Genomic DNA, 19069 nt, shown 5'->3' on the forward strand with positions numbered 1-19069 from the left:
TTATGCCAAAGAGTAGTCTTAGTGATTTCAAAAACAGATGCAGCAGTGTTTTCATAAGTAGCAGTGCAAATATAAAGGTTCCGTTTTCGTTCAGCTTTGAAAATAACTAAAGATCCTTTCATAATCTTCATGATCCCTTTTCCCCATCTACCTTCTAGCCCATCCTCCTCTAATGCAGTGCATGATATTAGGTTATGACTTAAATCAGGTACGTATCTAACATTTTTCAAAACCATTTTATGACCTCCTTCAAAACATAATGAAATGTCACCTAAACCTTTAATGTCACACCTTTTCTCATTTGCCATGGATACAAAACCAGCATGCTCATATTTTAAGTTTGAAAAAATGTCTTTAAAGGGACTCATATGAAAAGTACAGCCAGAGTCAATAAGCCATTCATGCATGTCAAGAGAATTCACAGAATTAACTTCGTACACAACAAAGACCTCACCATTTGATTCAATAGACACATTGTTAACAATTTCTTTCTCATCATAGTTTTTATCTCTATGTTCTCGTCTAGGTTTTCTACAGTCCTTTATGTAGTGTCCTCTTATCCCACAATTGTAACAACGTCTATCTTTTATTTTATCATTTCTAAAATTATTTTCTCTAGTCCTGGATTTACTTCTACTGTTTTTATTTCTGCTTCTACTCCTACTGTTGTACCTAGGATTAAAGTTCCTAGTCTTCATTCTACCCCTAACAAGGTTGACTTCATGTTGGTTCTGACTAGGTTTATTGGTTTTAATATCTAATTCTTTACTCTTTAGGCCATTAACAACCGTTTCTATATTGACACTATCCCTACCGTATTTAATGGCAGCCTTTACGTCAGAATAAGATTCAGGAATGGCATTCAAAAGCACAATTGGCGAATATTCATCAATATTTTTATCTCCAGTAAGTTTAATATCCTGGATCAGTTTAGTAAAGTCATCAAGGTTCTCATCAATATTTTTTGATAAATCGAGTTTATATCTAAAAAACTTTTCTAATAAAAACAGTTTATTAGGTAAAGAAGTTTCAGTGTAAATTTCCTCTAGTTTATACCACAAAGCTTTTGAAGATTCTTGTTTACCAACTTTTCTCAAAACAGTATCAGATAGGTTTAAAATGATAGAGGAGTAAGCAAATTCATCATTTTCTTGTTTCTTTTCTTCCGAAATATTTTCAGCATAATTGCCATCAATGGCTTTGAAAACTTTTTGTTGAATGAGAACACCTTTCATTTTTTGTTGCCAAATGGCAAAGTCACTTTTACCATCAAAAGGTTGAAGGCTATAACCAGCCATTAAAAGAGATAAAAAAAAAAAAAGGAATAGTTTGATTTTTATAAAACAGGTGGAAGAAAAAAAAACAGAATTTTTGGAAAAAACACTTGGTGTTTAAAGTTGTAGTAAGGAGGTAAGGAAAAATAACCAGTACGTTAAGCAAGCAGGCACTGAGGATAGTTTTCACACAAATAAATCCAAGAGGACAGCAGAGTATTACAGAGTATAACTGAGAGACAACAGATATACACGAATGCAGATAACAGAGTGTAACAGGGAGTCACAAGAGATGTAATCAATATAGTCGATTTACAGAAGCAATAAGAAAGCATAAACAGGTATAGCCAATAACAGAATATTAACAGAACACACAAATATACCCGATAACAGAAACAGAAAAACACAAAATATAGCAGTTGTAGCCAAAACCGGGGCTTACCAGCCTAAGTCCCGCCTAGATACCCGACGACCTCACGGGTCCGGCCAAGGGGGATATTAGGGGGTTTACCACGGCAAACAGGAATAACAGGGATAAGGGGATATGACAGTAAGATTTAACAGACAGAAAATATAAAGCGATAAGGAAAGGAAGGAGGGGTTTTTCAGAGATTACCGCCACCAGGATCAGCACGTATCAGAACGCAAGCTCTGATACCACTGTAGGGAGAGTCCCCTCAGTGGTATTACTTCAATAATCGGCCTAACCAACTATTACAGTGAAACTTGGAGTACGAAACTCCTTATGAATTACAGGCCAAGATATACAGAAATATTACAACAGAAAGTAAAGAAAATAACAGAACTGAAAAGAACAAAAAACCTCTTGTTTGAAAATGGCTCAGGGTATAAGCCAGATCCAATCGATTAGGGACACGGTCACACAGAGTACCGGACCCGAACACCTCAACCACAAATCACGGTTGCACCACCACGTCTTCACCGAGAACACCACAGATCACACAGATCTCAGAAACTGACCGGTCAACAGTAACTCACAATGCTCTAGTTCACAGAGAACAATTTATCGGAGAAGGAGGGAGACAGAGGATTCAGTTTTTCCGTCGTCCCTGAGAGAGGAGGAGGAGGCATCATTTATAGGAGTCACAAACCGTCAAGCGGTTAGGCCGTTAGGCGGTTTCCCTAAGGCCATCGGATTGGCTTGGGAAACCGCCGGAGATATGAAGCGGTATGGCGGTGAGAGGGCCATTAGAAGAACAGAGAGAGAAGGAGAGGATGCGGCGGATGAGAGAGGGGGAGAGTGAGGGGACATACCGATTAGGGTTTAGAAGGTGGGTTAAGTAGTAGTCACAACCGGGTCGGGTTCGGGTAGTGGGTTGGATCCGGGTGGTGGGCCTCCTTGTGATTTGGGCCTGTAGATATTTGGGCCATATATTTAACAATTACAATAAGGCTTAAAATCTACTTCATTAACAGAACAAAAACCAAGAAACATAAGACCGCATTCACTCCTTCCAAAAATTAGCACTGCTAACCATTTTTCTGTTGCCGTTGCCTTGAACAGTTACATTTGATCTCTCAAAATTTGACACTTTCGACACCACTTCATTTATATCAAACCCATCTTGTTCATCTTCGTATGTTTGAAATGCATCTTTTCTTGATCCTCTGTGTGCTCCAAAATCAAAGTTCATCGGGAACCCATTTAGTGTTCATGTTGCTCTTTTAAATTGTACCCAATGAAAAAAGTTACAAACTTGAAATCTACAACGATAATACAACTTACCTTTGGAAGGTTTTGTTAAGGATTCCGCAACCATATTTTCACCTTTGCATTACGTCCACAAAATAGTGAAGCTGAAAACCTCAAATCGAGCAATTCCTTGCATGCTCGATATCTTTTTTTTTTTTTTTCTGTCGACTTGAGTGTGAGGACATATGGCTAGTTTTGAAAAAAAAAATTGTAGATTGGGCTAATCAGGAAGTTAGGGGAAAAAGGGAAAAAATTGGTTGGGGTTAAAGGAGAAGTGCAACCCTGGAGAGAAGGGCAAAATTGTTTTTTTTTTTTTTAAAAAAAAAGTACTTTTCAGACCAATTTTCGCAGTCAACGCGCGTGCACTGCCAACCCTGACCTTAGAAAATTTTTTAAATTTTATTTTATATTACAGGGGTATAATTAATATTTTAATTTTCACAAAAATTTTTTTTGAACATTTATAAAATCACAGGGTCCTTAAATTTTCCCCAAAATTATCAATTAATTGTTTAAATTGCTAATCTATTCTTTTCCAAAGTGCTCCATATAATATTAAAAATGAAATTTCCCTAATAATCAATGTTTGAGCATACCCAACTTAACCCCCGAAGCAAGCTCAACAATTGTCAACTATTCTCTCCATTTTAACCCAATTAATTAACCCCATCAACATGAAGTTAGGTACTAGCTAGCATCAATATTCGACATAATCAATACAACAACATAAAACAAACGATCCACATTAACTGTTACACCCAACATAATTAGTAGTCTTAATTTCCCCCTTCAAATTACATGCTAAACTCATAAAGTTGATCTACTTGAGCAAAGATCATAACTTAAAACACAAAAAAGTAGGTAGTGATCAAAAGATTTTCAAACATATGAATGAGTATGTTGAGGGTAAGGAAGAGTGGCGATGTGGTTATGAGCCACAGTCCCAATCCACAGCTTCCCATTTACCTCCTTCACTTCACTCACCAGCTTCATCACATCACCTCTCTTGTCATCAAGAACGTCCAATATCTCCCCCTCACCGTTCAACAGTGCTATCACAGTGTACATTCTCATCCCCACCATCCTCGCCAGATGCCTCATGGGGATCGGCAGCCGGAAGTAGACGCTCCTCAGCCACGGGTTGTGGATCAACACCTCCTGTGCTGCTGTCCTGCAACAGTCTATTGCCACCCAGAATTCGCCTTTCTCGTTTATTCTCACGTTGTCTGGAAACCCCGGCAGGTTTGCTACCACCTCTGTCTTCCCCGTTTTCGGGCCCTCCAAGAAGTGTTTCATGATCCTATATATGGTGTAGAACACAGAGGGTTGACGCATTGAGACATGAGTCTTGATAATTAGGCCGGTCGGGATTTGAAATAAATTAGAGATATATACCTTTTTTTTTTGGATTGGATATTCTGTTTCAAATTATATGCTATTTTCATTTTATTAAATATATACATGTTGCATGTACAAAAATTATATCATTTATTTAACACATAATATGTATATATTAATACTTGGAACAGAAGAAGTAGTATGATTTGGCGTGGGAAGTAGGGGATGAAAAATTAATATAAACTTGTATAGAATGGTACACACATATATGGAGAAAAACGAAAGTAATTATTTGTGATATTATAAATGAACAAACTAAGTATCCTCCTAAGAAAAATAATAATAATTTATTTCCTTATATTTTTAAAAAATGCAACAATTAATCCATCTATACTTTCTAAAATAAAGCAATTTACCTCTTTAGAAAGGGAGGTAAACTGTTTCATTTTAAAAATATACAAGGAGAGTAAGTTGCTATTATTTTTTCATAGGGGGTAATTTGGTCATTTGCAATATCACGGGAAGGTAAATGCAATAACCCACATATATGCATGTACATACACACACACACACACATATATACACATATATATATTTAAAGAGGTAAATTGTTTTACTGTGAAAAATACCCTTGTATTTATATCTATTAATTTTTTATAAAGAGGTAATTTGCTTATTTGTGATATCACATAAAGGCAACTATAATAAATCCACATACATGCGTGTATATATATTTTGACCATAGTTTGTCAAACTGACTGCAATAGGACTAAAATTACAATTTTTTTCAAGATCTATGAGTAAATACGTAGCGTGGAAAGAGAGAGACAGAGAGAGAGAGAGTTGCCCATGCATGTCTACCTGCAATTCGTAGTTTCGGTGAAGAGAAGAAAAGATTGGTCCTTAGACAACTGCACTCCATTGGGGAACGCCAGCCCTTCCATAACAACATGTGTTGTTCTCGTGTGAGGATCATATCTAAGTAGTCGCCCCGTCGCTTCCCCTTCCAAGAGAATGAAGAAATGATCCCTACATGCAAGAATTTCTCCACCTTCATCGTCATCTCTGTGTTCTACAATACATATGTACAGAGTTCAATTTTCTTGGACTTACACTCTGTTGTATCTCCTGCTGGTGTCTGTGAAGAAGATGGATCCGTTGTCGTGAATGTCCAGGTCGTTCGCAAAGAGAATAGGGTTTCCATCAACATGCGTCGCCAAAGGAGTTGCGACGCCTCCTTCTGGCCCGACCACCATCAGCCCATAATACGCGTCTGCGATGTACAGGTTCCCAGTCTTCTGGTCGAACCGTAGGCCGAGGGGGCGTCCGCATTTGGCCTCGATTTTCCATTGCTTCGTTGTCGTTGAGTTGACACCTTGTGCGCATAGCTTCTCAGTCCTGGAATATATGGTTTCACACATGCAAGCAACTCCGTTAATTTTAACCTTCTCTCTCAATATTTTGACAAAATATCAGGGTCGAATTAATTAGTAAGAAAAATTTTTATGAAATTTGTTGCTAATTCACATTATTCAATTTTACAAGAAATTTACTTACAAATGAATTTAACATCGAAATATTTAAACAATTTGTTACTGAATTCATTTGCAAGTAATTTTCTTGTATAATTAAATAAGGGTTAAACACAATTTACCCCATGTGATATGTTAAATGAGCAAATACTATTTATGAAAAAAGAATTAGCAAATTACTCTTATGTGTTTCAAAAAATGAAGCAATTTGCCCCTATCAATGGTTTAGCTTTCTTCATTTTCCAAAACACGAGGGTAATTTGTTATTTTAATTTTTACAGGTTTTTTTTGTTCGTTTATCATATCATATGGAGTAAATTGCATTTTTTTCAATTAAATAATATAGATTAACAACGAATTTAACAAGAATATTTTTTTCTTGCTAAGCTCAAAGCTGATTTTTACATTAATTTTTTTATAATTATTGAGTCATTTTCTTATAACGTATTCTTTGTATCTTCATTGGACAAACGTCGTAAGAAATGGATCGAGAGAGTGAGGAAAAGAATAGTTTTATTGTATTCGTTCTTTTAACTTGACATGATTAATGCATTTGAAATAGTAGGATTATAATTTGATAGGTTAATTGTATTTTATTTCAATACTAATAAGCAAAAATCCTCCCAAAATTAAAAAGAAAAAAATAGAAAATAGCAATTAACACAATCAATCTCCCAAATCTTTAAAAAGAAGCTCACTATTATACGATCTTGTTGTACATTACATAAAAAAGATTAGGGGTTGGTTGTCCTATTTTTAATGGGATTTTTGTTGGAAAAATTGTATTTTATGTTTTATAAGTTAGTTTATTTGTAATTTTAATTTCATATTTTTTAACTTACCATATTGTATCCCGTAACTCTAAAAAAAATTACAATTTTAGTCCCAAATTTTAATTTTATTAAATTTTTTACAAAAACAACCTTAATTTTCCTCAAAACTTAAGGGAGTGTATGCCAGGCATATGCCCTTTTCGTAAAAGGTTGAATGGAACTTAGGTTTGGGACTAAATTACAAAACATTTTGTAGGTATGATATGTAATATGATAAATTAAAAAATAATGTAACTAAAATCACAAATAAACTCACTTGCGAGACATAAAATGCAATTTTCCTGACTCGATTGAGGATGCAATCGACAACAATCAAAACATCGATACATTTTCCACACAAGGGACTAATCATATTCAAATAAGCATCAAGTATCATACAAGAAAAACATAAAAAATAAAATAAAATAAAAGAGCTAGCCTTACGTACGTACCAATTATGCGTTACGAGTGCAAACGTCTCCCACCCCGCATCCTTCCCCATCCACCTGACGACCCGTCCATCGGCTAGTCCGGCATAAGGGCCACGGCCCAACACATCGAACTCCAATGACTCGGGTCCGAAAATCTCGTCCTTAAACACCAAATTCCCAAGCCCTAGACGGCTCCCATTGTCCCACGGCCAACTCTCCATCACCTGCTGATAAGGTGCAATCTCATTCTCCACAGGCCTAAAGTCATGCCCTCCCACTGGACTCAGCTCAAAAGGGTCCATAACTATGAAACTCAATGCCAACACAAATATGACAATGCATGGATGCTGATAAAGAATAACATCCTTAACTTGCAGCATCCTGTTCTCCATAATTGGAATTGTGTGTCTGAATCTTGAGGAGGGAATTGAAGTCTGGTGAAATCTTGATGAAGTAGGAATGTAGCATGTTATTATAGGATGGTGTTTGATGGATGAAGTTGATCATGTGGGACTTGTGATCATGGGCTTTTGATTTGTGGGGTTGGAAGTAAGTAGGTTTCCTATCAGTAAAAATCTTCATGGTTTTTGTATTCTTTCTTGTTGTTCGAGTAAAATAAGAGACGGTTTGCATGAAAAAATTCTTATCCAAATCAAGTTTGGTCAAATTAAACCAATCACAGAGCTTGTGTATCATACTTGTTATGTGATTGCTCACTTTTCCTAAATTGTATACCAATCACACGATAAGTATATTGCAATTGCCATATTATTGATTCAGATGCGACCAAGCCAAATTCTAATTAAAATTTCCCGTTCGGATGTTGTCTTGAAGAGGCTGGCTAGCTTTTCCTATCTTTGTCTCATGAATATATATATATATATATATATATTTATGATAGCACAAGCTTGATGGTGACCAACAACTGAATGTACTAGTTGCATGTTCTGTAGTCATGTAAGGTAAGATCTTATTAACAAATTGTGATGTTTATGTGATTCGGGTTTCTTTTGTTACTAATTAGTACCCCATGCAAAGATGCTCGGAATTATATTTTTATAAAATCAATAAATAAATAATTGTAAATGATTCAAATTTTATAATACATAAACAAATGAGTAATTGATAAATGATTCAAATTTTAAAATTGTAGGAAGGTCCGGGCTATTCGTGCGGTCCATAGCTAGACCAATATATAAGTCACTTCTCTTCGGCTTATTGTTCGTGCCTGTCGAATTCGAAAATTACAAATTTACAAGTCTATTTTGAAGGTGAATTGAAGTAGATCTTGACCATAATTCCTCATTGGTTCAAGCTAAGGAGTAGGGGTGGCAACGAAATGAGTTTGGGCGGACTTGTGATCCGTTCCACCAACTTTGGGAAGGACCCGGGCCCCACTATGCCCCATCCCGGTACAAACCCGTAGAAACAGGTCTAACTTAATAGGCACTGTTATTTTTATTTTATATATATATATGCATATATAAAAAAAATTAACATATCAATTACAAAAAAAATTGTTCATGGATTAACTCAAATATTCAAGTTCAAAAACAAAGTCTCAAGTACAAATTAAATGAGATTATTCATAAACAAAATCATTCAAACAATTTATAGCAATTATACATTACTAACAACTTCTTAATCTTCCTCTTCGTTAAGTATTGTGGGACAATTTTTCATTTCATCGATTGTTAAAAAATTTATAAAATAATATATGTGTATATATATATATATATTAAATAATCATATCGCGACGGGTCCTTAAGAATCCGAGACCCTTCTAGATCCTAAATTTTTAGAACCCACTATCCGCTTCGCTTTTAATTTTTTGTACCCGATCCCAAGACAATCGGATTTAAGTCCAATTACCACCTCTTTTGAGGACAAATACTTTTTTACCCTCAACTTTTAGTGGTGAATTACAAGTGCATCTAACACTCTCTTTTGAGAGGTACTCTTTCCGCCGCACTGTTCCTTCTTTATACTTTTTTCTTCAAAGTTTGTCTTTTGAAACTTTGGAATGGTAATAATTATTTGTGTTGGGTATAAACCCTTTAGCACAAAACCCTAATTCAATCTATTATAGCAAAATAGTGGGTTTTGAAATCCTTAAATTACAGACTAATTTACAGAACACATTTACAACAATTACAAATAAATGCAGATCTAACTATACAAGAATTAAGAACAACAAAAAAATAAACGTATAAAGGCTCAGAGAGCCAGATCAGCCCACGATCACAAAGATTGGCAATCAAACTCACAGTTGCTCAAACCAATCATGAAAACCTTGGCCACGCAGAACCCTTTATCTGAAACCACAAAGGTTTCTGCATAAAACTTAGGGTTCACACAAAACACTTAATCGGGCAGAAGAATGGAGGAAGAGGAAGATAGCAAATTTCTTTCTTATGAACAAATAGAAAACCACACTTAGATTTATAGTGGTTCTGCATTAAAGAGAAGGGTGGAAAGAGGTGGTGGAAGGTAAGTTCCAAAGCCATGGAAATTAGAAACAGAGAGAATGGAGAGAGAAGAGCCAGCGAAGGAAGGCGGAAGAAGGAGAAATGAAAAGACGGAATGAGAATAGGGTTAGGGCCCTATGGTTAAGTACTTATCAGCCGGGTCAAAGGTGGGTCAAGACAATGGGCCAACAGGAGTGGGCTGAGCTAACTAAATGGGCCAAGGTCATGGTGGGCTTGAGCCATCCAGGTGAGGTTGAGAGTTTAGAGACCAATGGGCTTGGGCGTACCATGGGTCATGGGCCATATTTTTAATATGCTCCACCTTAGAACAGGACCCATAAGAGGAAGCAAGGCCCAAGGGGTCGGATCTGGCAAATCATCATTGCCCATACGTACTTCCAGAACCTGCAAAAGAAAAGGAGAACTTGCATGTATATGGGTTGGTGAGATCATGGGGATCAACATAAGTTTAGAATTTTATCTTTTTTGAGTTAATGATTTCTTTTCCTACAATATCTCTAATAAAATGATATCTAGCATTCATATGTTTCGTTCTATCATGAAAAATTGATTTTTTACGTAATTGAATTCTAGATCGACTATCAGAGAAAATTGTTACGTTTTGTTTTAGAAACCCAATTTCTTTAAGCAAACCTTCAAGCTATATTGCTTCCTTAAAAGCTTCAGTAGTTGTAATATATTCAGTTTCAGTTGTTGATAATACAACAATATGTTGAAGTTGAGACTTCCAACTAATACAAGCACCACATAGAGTAAAGATATAAAAGGTGGTAGATTTCCTACTATCCATATCATTAGTATAGTTTGAGTCTACATAACCAATTAATTTCACTCCTTTAGAACACTTAGAATATTTAATTCCAAAATCACATGAACCATTTAGATATCTCAAAAGCCATTTAAAAACCTCTCAATGGGGAGAGCCTGGATTTGACATATAATTACTTAAACAGCTTACTGCATAAGCAATATCAAGACGAGTACTTATAATTAGATACATTACAGAACCTATGACATTAAAATAGAGAACATAAGATTCTGTTTCAAGACTTTGAACTTTTCTTAATTGAAAATGTGCAGCCAAAGGTACAGAAGTAGGTTTGATTTAGACATAGAGAATTTCTCTAAACAGAATTTCACATATGAGCTTTCGTTTAGAAAAATTGTGGAATTAGTTCTGTTTCTATCAATAGACATACCTAGAATTTTCTTAGCATATCCCAGGTCTTTCATTTCAAAATTTTTAAACAAAATTGTTTTGTAATTCCTTTATCAATTATAGACTTGGACTGACAATCAACATATCATCAACATAAAGTACAAGAAAAACAAGATATTGTGGTCAAATTTAAAATACAGATAAAGATCATAGGTGTTTCTTTTAAAGTTCAAAGAAAGCATAAAAAAATCAAACTTTTTGTTCCATTCTCTAGGAGATTGTTTTAAATCGTAAAGAGATTTCTTAAGTAAACAAACATGATCAGGTTTTTGTTTATCAATAAAACCACTAGGCTGATGCATGAAAATTTGTTCTTCTAAGTCTTTATGTAAGAAAGCAGTTATAACATCCATTTGTTTTAATTCCCAATCAATCTGAGCAACAAGAGTAAGGATAATTCTTATAGTAGTATATTTAACAACATGGGAAAAAATTTCAGTATAATCAATTCCTTCTTTTTGTGTAAAACCTCTTGCAACTAATCTGGCTTTAAACCATGTTGTATTATTTTCTTGCTTTATCTTGAACACCTATTTACAATCAACAATAGAGCAGGTTTTAGGCTTTGAAACAAGCACCCAAGTTTTACTAGCATGCAAAGACTTTATTTCTTCATTCATGGCTTTCAGCCATAGTTTTGAATCTGCAGATTCTAAGGCTTCTTTGTAAGTACTAGGTTCAATATTTTCAGTCAGTTAGGCAAGGTGAAAATCTTTAAGTTTTGAAAGAAACTTATGTTCTCTTCTTCCCCTATCTCTTGCAAGCTGATTGTTTTTGTAAATTTTTATCATTATGTTCAGGTTCATGATTAATATTAGTTTCAAGTTGATTTTCTTCCCTTATTCCTTCCCCTTGTTGGTTATCTTATGACAGAACCTCCACCTTAATAAAGGTGGATCCTATATCTACTTCACAAGTTTGTCTAGGTGTATTATTTAGACAAGGCATTTCATTTTCATTAAAAACTACATCCTTACTAACTATAACCTTAAAGCCAGGTTTACTCCTAAGCCATAGTCTATAGCCCTTAATGCCTTCAGGGTAACCAATAAATACACATTTTTAGAACGTGGTTCAAGTTTATCATCAGCATGCAAAGCAAAGGTAAAATATCCAAAAAGGCATAAGGAAGAAATATCAACATTTTTACCAGTCCATACAGACTCAGGCATTTTTTCAAATAAAGGCACAGAGGGAGATCTATTAATAAGAAAGCAGCAGTTAAAACTATTTGGAGCTCGTTGCTGAGGTGTTGATGCATTCATTGCAACGAGAATTTGAAACTAAAACCCAAGCGACAAAAGTATCTCCTCTCTCATTTGAATTTATAGTAGAGAAGCAAGTGCTGACGGTGGCGAAGGCGATGGAGGAGAAGATAGACGATGAGATAGCGGTGTTGAATTGGTTGGATTTAGATTGCCTTCGGCCATGGAGACTATTCGAAGATTCCCTACGAGAAGGAATTCTTCTCTGTGGGTAAGGCTAGCGAGCGTATCATCTGCCATTTCTACTATGAGAATTGGCTTTGCAAGGTTATGGACAAGCATTTGAATATATTGGTAAAGCAACATATAGAGACGCGTTTTGTGAAAATCAATGCTGAGAAAAGTATGTATTTGTCTGAGAAACTCAGGATTGTTGTTCTTCCAACTCTTGCCCTTGCGAAAAATGCTAAAGTAGAGGATTGTGTGGTTGGATTTGATGAGCTTGGTGGGACAGATGAGTTCAATACAGAGGAGCTAGAGGAAAGGTTAGCTAAATCCCAAGTTATTGTTTGTGATGGTGAACCATTATTGAGGGCATCCAAATCTAAAGTTCCATCAAGGAGTGTTTGGCAAAGCTCAACTTCATATTCGTCCGACTCTAACTAAAAGTACATGGCAATCTGTTGCTCGTATTGATTTTCTAGATGGCAATTTGTTACAAACTTACAACACATAGCCATAAATCATGAATATAGAAAACATGTTCTCTACATTTAATCCATCGATGGTGGTAAATTTTGGTTTTTTCCTTGTCTTTTGATGCAATTACTACTCTCGGTGGTGGTAAAAAACAAAAGCAGCAGTTAAAACAGTTTCACCCTATAACGATTTTGACAGGCCAGAACTAATGAGCACAAAACCCTAATTCAAACTATGGGTTTCAAACCTTTAAATTGCAGACTAATTTACAGAACATATTTACAACAATATATATACTAATTGGAGATCATATTATACAAGAATTAAAAACAACAAAGAATAAACGTATAAAGGCCTAAAGAGCCAGATCTGTAGAGGGACAACCCACGATCACAAAGACCGGCAATCAAACTCACCGTTGCTCAAACCAATCGTGAAAATCTTGGCCACACAGACCCCTTTATTTGAAACCACAAAGTTTTCCTCACAAAACTTAGGGTCACACAAAACACTTAATCGGGCAGAAGAATGGAGGAAGATGGCAAATTTCTTTCTTATGAACAACCAGAAAACCACACTTAGATTTATAGTGGTTCTGCATTGAAGAGAAGGGTGAAAAGAGACGGTGCAAAGTAAGTTTCAAAACTATGGAAATTAGGGACAAAGAGAATGAAGAGAGAAGAGCTAGGGAAGGAAGGCGGAAGAAGGAGAAATGAAAAGATAGAATGAGAATATGGTTATGATTTTAGGGTTAAGTACTTATCAGCCGGGTCAAAGGCGGGTCGGGGTAATGGGCCAGCAGGAGTGGGCTGAGCCAGCCAAATAGGCCAAGGTCATGAGTGGGCTTGAGCCATCCAGGTGAGGTTGAGAGTTTAGGGACCGATGGGTTTAGACCTACCATTGGTCATGCGCCATATTTTTAATAATTTGTATAGCTTTACAGTCGCTTTGGGAGTTGAAAATTTACTTGCTAATCTAAGCAGACAATAATAGTTTCACTTACAATAGCAGGAAAGTGATGTTATGAGTGTCAGTGGAAGAAACCCAGGAAGGGATTCAAACTCCAACCTCTGAGTTCTATGGGGATCCAGACGTTCTTTCGCTTTTATTTATGCCTTTTGTTCATTTTTTTAATGGTATTATTCTTATCTGTTTGTTCTAGTATTTGCTTATTTATAATTTCTCGTAATCTAACAAATTACTCATAATTACATTCCTTACAATTGATTGCTCGTATATAAGAATAATGGGGAATTCTTGGACGTGGTGCATGAAGGTTTAAAAATTTTATAAAAGAAAATATAATTTTATATTTTTTAAGGGAGCTTAATTGTAATGAACTTTATAATAAATCGATTGAACATACCATAGTCAATAATTAATTTAAGGGAAAAGTATTATTTTAGTCCTCTAAGTATGCCTAATTTTAATTTTAGTCTGATAACTATGTCTATTTTTATTTAGGTTCAGTAACTTATGAAATTGCTTACTTTTAGTCCTCTGTCAGCTTTTCGGACAATTTTACCCCTATGCAACTTTTGAAATGCATTTTTAATCTATATGTACTCATAGGGGTAAAATTATCCGAAAATCTGACAGAGGACTAAAAGTAAGCAATTTCATAAGTTACTGGACTTAAACAAAAATGAACATAATTATCGGATTAAAATTAAAATTTGGCATACTTAGTGGACTAAAATAATACTTTTTCCTTAATTTAATAACTCTATTAGTAGAATTATGTCAGCAAGTACCTTTGGTGGCAGCTTGTCACCCCATATAAAATACCAGTACCCTTTGCAACTAGAACCCATCCCCGCTGATAACAAACTAGCCCCCACAACTTTGTTCTGAATTAAGCCATAAGCACTACGGATAGAGAAATTCCTTTTGAGCCAAAATGCCATATCTGCTCATCCGAATTTGTGAAATTTTGGGCACAATTTGCAAAATACACTCGGCATCAATAGGTCAAATTCCCCATTGATCAATTCCTTATTCCAATTACGATCCGCCTTGAGTAACAGAGACACAGATGCATTCACAGGCAGAGATTTCAGATTGGAGATCAGCCTAAAAGTTGGGGAACGCAGCAACCATGGATTGCTCACCATTTTGATCAAATTTCCATCACTGACCTCCCACCGAATACCTTCCGTCAATAGAGACCTCGCAGCGAGAACTAAGCGCCAAATGAATGATGGATTTGGTCCTACCTGTGCCATAAAGAAGTCACCATTAAGGAAATATTTAGTGCGAAGCACCAAATCCACTAGGCCCTGCGGCCTAGTTACCAAACGCCTGGCTTGTTTCGATAACAAGGCTAACTTTCGGTAGCGAAGTCTCTTGAAACCAAGACCTATATCCTCTTTACTTCTGCAAAGTTCGGGCCAAGAAATCTAATGATTTTACGGTTGCAATCCTGGTCCCAAAAGAAATTCGTAGCCATGGATTTTAGTTATGCCAAAATGGATTCTGGAATTAAGAAGCAACTCATAACAAGGGTTGGAATTGCCTGGATAACTAACTGCATCAGCACTGCTCTTCCCGCTTGGGATAGCCGCTTCGACATCCATTTTTGAAATCGCTGTCATACCCTCTCTTTAAGTCCTGTGAACACTTGTCTTTTGGATCTTCCTACAATGGACAGTAAACAAAGACACTTCTCATGTTTAACAACCCTCACTACCCTAAGTAAAGCTGCTCCTGCACGTGTACAGAAACATTCCTACTGAACACTAGGCCGATTTGTGATAGTTCACTTGTAGTCCCAAGCCTTTCTCGAATCTGACTAGCAGCTCACGGATAAAAGTAATAGTCTCTGGATTTGCATCACAGAATATTATCATCAAAGAGTAAGTAAGTCACCCTCAGACTGTGGCAACACATACGAACTCCACGTATGGATCCTTCCTCCTCAGCTAGTCGCACCAATCCATTGAAAGCCTCTACGCAAAAAAGAAACAAATACGGGGATAAAAGATCCCCTTGACGGAGACCCCTTCCCGATCGCAGATAACAAAATGGTGTACCATGAGTAAGAAGGAAAAGGAAACGGAGGTAACGCACAACATAATTAAAGCCACAAAGTGTGAGTCAAACCCTAGTCTAATAAGCACTTTCTCAAGAAAAAGCTAGTCCACGCAGTCGTAGGTTTTGCTGAGATCAAGTTTCAAGGACATATGACCGACATTAGCTTTATACTTGTGAGCCGATGATAATTGACCTCATAAGCTACAAGGACATTATCAAGAATTAAACGGTCTGGAACAAAAGCCGATTGTAATTGTGATATAAGGGTGTCCATGATCGGTTTGATACGATTCGCAATCGCCTTAGAGGCTAATCTATAGACTACATTGCATAAGGAGATAGGACGAAACTCAATAATAGCTTCGGGATGAATGCATTTAGGGAGGAGTACTGTATGTGTATGATATAAATCAGGATGGAACAAGTGTTGATAAAGGATATGAAAAATACAAGAACAGATATCAAAGCCCACAATAGACCAAAAATTTTGAAAAAAAGAGGGGGACATGCCATCAGGGTTCGGAGATTTGAGAGGGTACATCTCGTCAAGTGCTCGCTTAACCTCCTCCGAGGTGAACGGTCGCAACAACTTCGAGTGCATCTCCTCGGTCACTTTGGGTTCCAAGCGATTAGTTATCTGCTCTATCACTTCTTCATGAGGCCAAGATGAAGTGAAGATGCTAGAAAAATATTCAAGAATCACTCTTTGTATATCCCTAGGATCAACAGTGACTTCTCCCATAGTCGTTTTCAATCGTTTTATCTCCTTACGTTGACGTCTTTCGGAAGCTCTAGTATGAAATAAAGACGTTTAGGGTCCCCTTCCTTACCATAGAGATTCCCCTATTTGTTTCCATAGTGTTTCCTCCTTCTCTAACAGTTCCTCTAGCTCCGCCCGTAAGTCAACCACACGCCTCTTACCTGCACTAGTAATCTCCATGTTCACCTCTACCTTAAGCCTTTTCTCCAGCTCATTTATACGTTGAGTGATATTGCCAAAACTCATGCGGTCCCAACTCATAAGATCACGACTGCAGCTATGGATTTTACTAGACAGACCTTCAATTAGATAGCGGTAGCCATTCTTTTCCATGCATTCTCAATCACCCCTTTGCAATCCTATCAACGTAGCCAAGTCGCCTCAAAACGAAAGCGATGACGTTTTGGTATAATCTCCCTCCTAGCAGCCCCTTTCGAGTTCAATAGAACAGCGGCATGATCCGAACAAGGCTCATGGATGTGACAAACTTCTACAGCTGGAAACAAAGACGACCACTCGGTGTTGTTGCATGCGCGATCCAAGCGTTCGCGTACCATTCTTGGAGGCTCCCGACGATTACACCAAGTGAACAAGGAGCCGCAACACCCTAAATCATGAATATTACAATCTGATAAACACTCACCAAAGGCCTGGATCTGCCATGGGGCTCTTGCAGTGGTGCCTTGTTTCTCATGTCGGTTGAGAATTTCATTAAAATCCCCCATGCAAAGCCTTGCCTTTTCGACTAAGTACTTAGCTGATGTAAAAGAGACCAAGACAACTTCTGCTTTGCTACTTCAGGGTGCCCATTAAAATTTGTGAATCGCCATCTTACTGAATCAACCACTAACCGCACTGTTGCATCAATATGGTGATTTGAATAAGACTAGATCCACATCCTTACGCTACAGCAGCAGCAACCCCCCATAGTAGTTTACTCTTTCTTTTACCACTTCCCCTCTCCTACTATTACACTTGGTCTCGGAGAGGAAGACCAAGCCAGGGTCATGGAGCCGAATGCGCTCGCGGAGTTTCTGAACTGTCCAAGGGGCCCCCAACCTTGATAGTTCCAAGCTAAGATTTTCATAACTGCCGATAGGACTACGGAAGAGTGTGAGGAAGTTTCGTCAGTTAAGACAAACCTAAGCTTACTGGTTGCGCTCCATCGCTACCAAGCTCAATGATGCTAATGCCATGACATCTGTTACACCCACCCACTATCCCGGACCCCAACATAGCACGCTTGCCACGCCTACCACGCCCGCTTACGCCTACGGTGCTCCATAAGTCCTCGAGCGGCAAAAAGCAAAGGCACCTGGATTAGGTCCGACTCTAAATCGACTTGATTTTGGACACCCGAGTGGGCCACTTGCAACTCCTGATCCTGAACCTGCTCCTGGAATGTGAACGGCACAACTTCAGACTGGTCTATGTCATTCGGTATCATATTACAAATACCCTTTTTGCCCATCATGAACTGCCACTCTGCAACCATTGTTGGTGGCCCTTCTACGACTGCGTCATCACTATCCATGGGATTATTGGCTTTCCACTTTAACCCCCTCCCATTCTGATCCAACCTCAAGCATAAATCCTCTTCCCATTCCTCTCGAATTCGCCCTGTAGCTGCTGGCTCCTTGGTCCAACTAGAAGCCCCAAAGCAGCCAAAAATAGAGCCCCTACGCTTACCATCCGCTGGGGAAGCTATCCCTTTCAAGCCACTGGTCGTTTTAGTAGATGTCGTATTGCTGTGAGTTGGCAGGGGAGCTTGAGGCCAAGGACCATAGAGTTTCTGTCCCTAGATCGATGAATCCTTCTATAAACTGTAGTTCACAATACTCAGAGATATGACCCAGGCGACCATAAAAGTAACAAAAATTCATGAGGCATTCATATGAAAAGGTTACCATATGTGCATCTCCTAAGGTCGTACGAATTTTTAACGCTCCTTTCAGAGGGAGATTAACATCTAAAGACACCCTCATGCAAAGGACAGCGGCCCAAGCACAGTCAGAACCATCCATATCCATCTCCCAAAACTTGCTCAACCTATTCCCTATGTACGTAGCTATGCCCAAATTCATCTTACTCTAGCGAGAAATCATGGACAAGGACATGAAAGTCACACCAATTCAGGTCTACTTGCAGCGGATTCTCCTGAGCTTGTATCCTACTTAAGATCACAGTATTGCATGCAAAACTCCACAAGCACCCTCCCAAAGCGCGATCTCTATCAATAACGTGATGAAAGCAAAGCAAAAAACACCCATCCGTCAATTGTAGATAGTCCATACCTCTAACCAGATTTAGCATACCCTTCAAAGAAGTGAAGAGTGCTTCGAATTTGTAAGCCCTGGATGTCAGCACCCGACCAACGAAACAGAGGGCATGAGTCTCCAAATCGTTATTCCAGAGTCCATCGGCAATCACCACTCCATCCCTCCTCTTCCATAAGCTGAAGGTTCTTTTTAAATCTCTCTAGTTCTCTATCCATCTCACCCATAGAAGAAGTGATAGATAGAGAAAATCACGCTAGGCACCCGTTGGTGAAAGAAGCAGAAAC

The 19069-nt window shown here is 37.5% G+C and overlaps 1 protein-coding gene and 1 pseudogene across 1 annotated transcript; one reads left to right on the forward strand and one right to left on the reverse strand.

Annotated features, from left to right (window-relative positions):
• On the reverse strand, positions 3692-7609 carry LOC105172015 (protein STRICTOSIDINE SYNTHASE-LIKE 13). Its single transcript, XM_011093340.2, has 4 exons — positions 7123-7609; positions 5440-5724; positions 5188-5355; positions 3692-4288 (listed from the first exon to the last, which is right to left on the reverse strand). The coding sequence occupies exons 1-4, from the start codon at positions 7491-7493 to the stop codon at positions 3868-3870; spliced, it is 1245 nt and encodes a 414-aa protein (XP_011091642.1). The 5' UTR covers positions 7494-7609; the 3' UTR covers positions 3692-3867.
• Positions 12065-12680, forward strand: LOC105172110 (annotated as a pseudogene).

This window comes from Sesamum indicum, linkage group LG10 (genome assembly GCF_000512975.1).
Source record: "Sesamum indicum cultivar Zhongzhi No. 13 linkage group LG10, S_indicum_v1.0, whole genome shotgun sequence".
Taxonomy (NCBI): Eukaryota; Viridiplantae; Streptophyta; class Magnoliopsida; order Lamiales; family Pedaliaceae; genus Sesamum; species Sesamum indicum.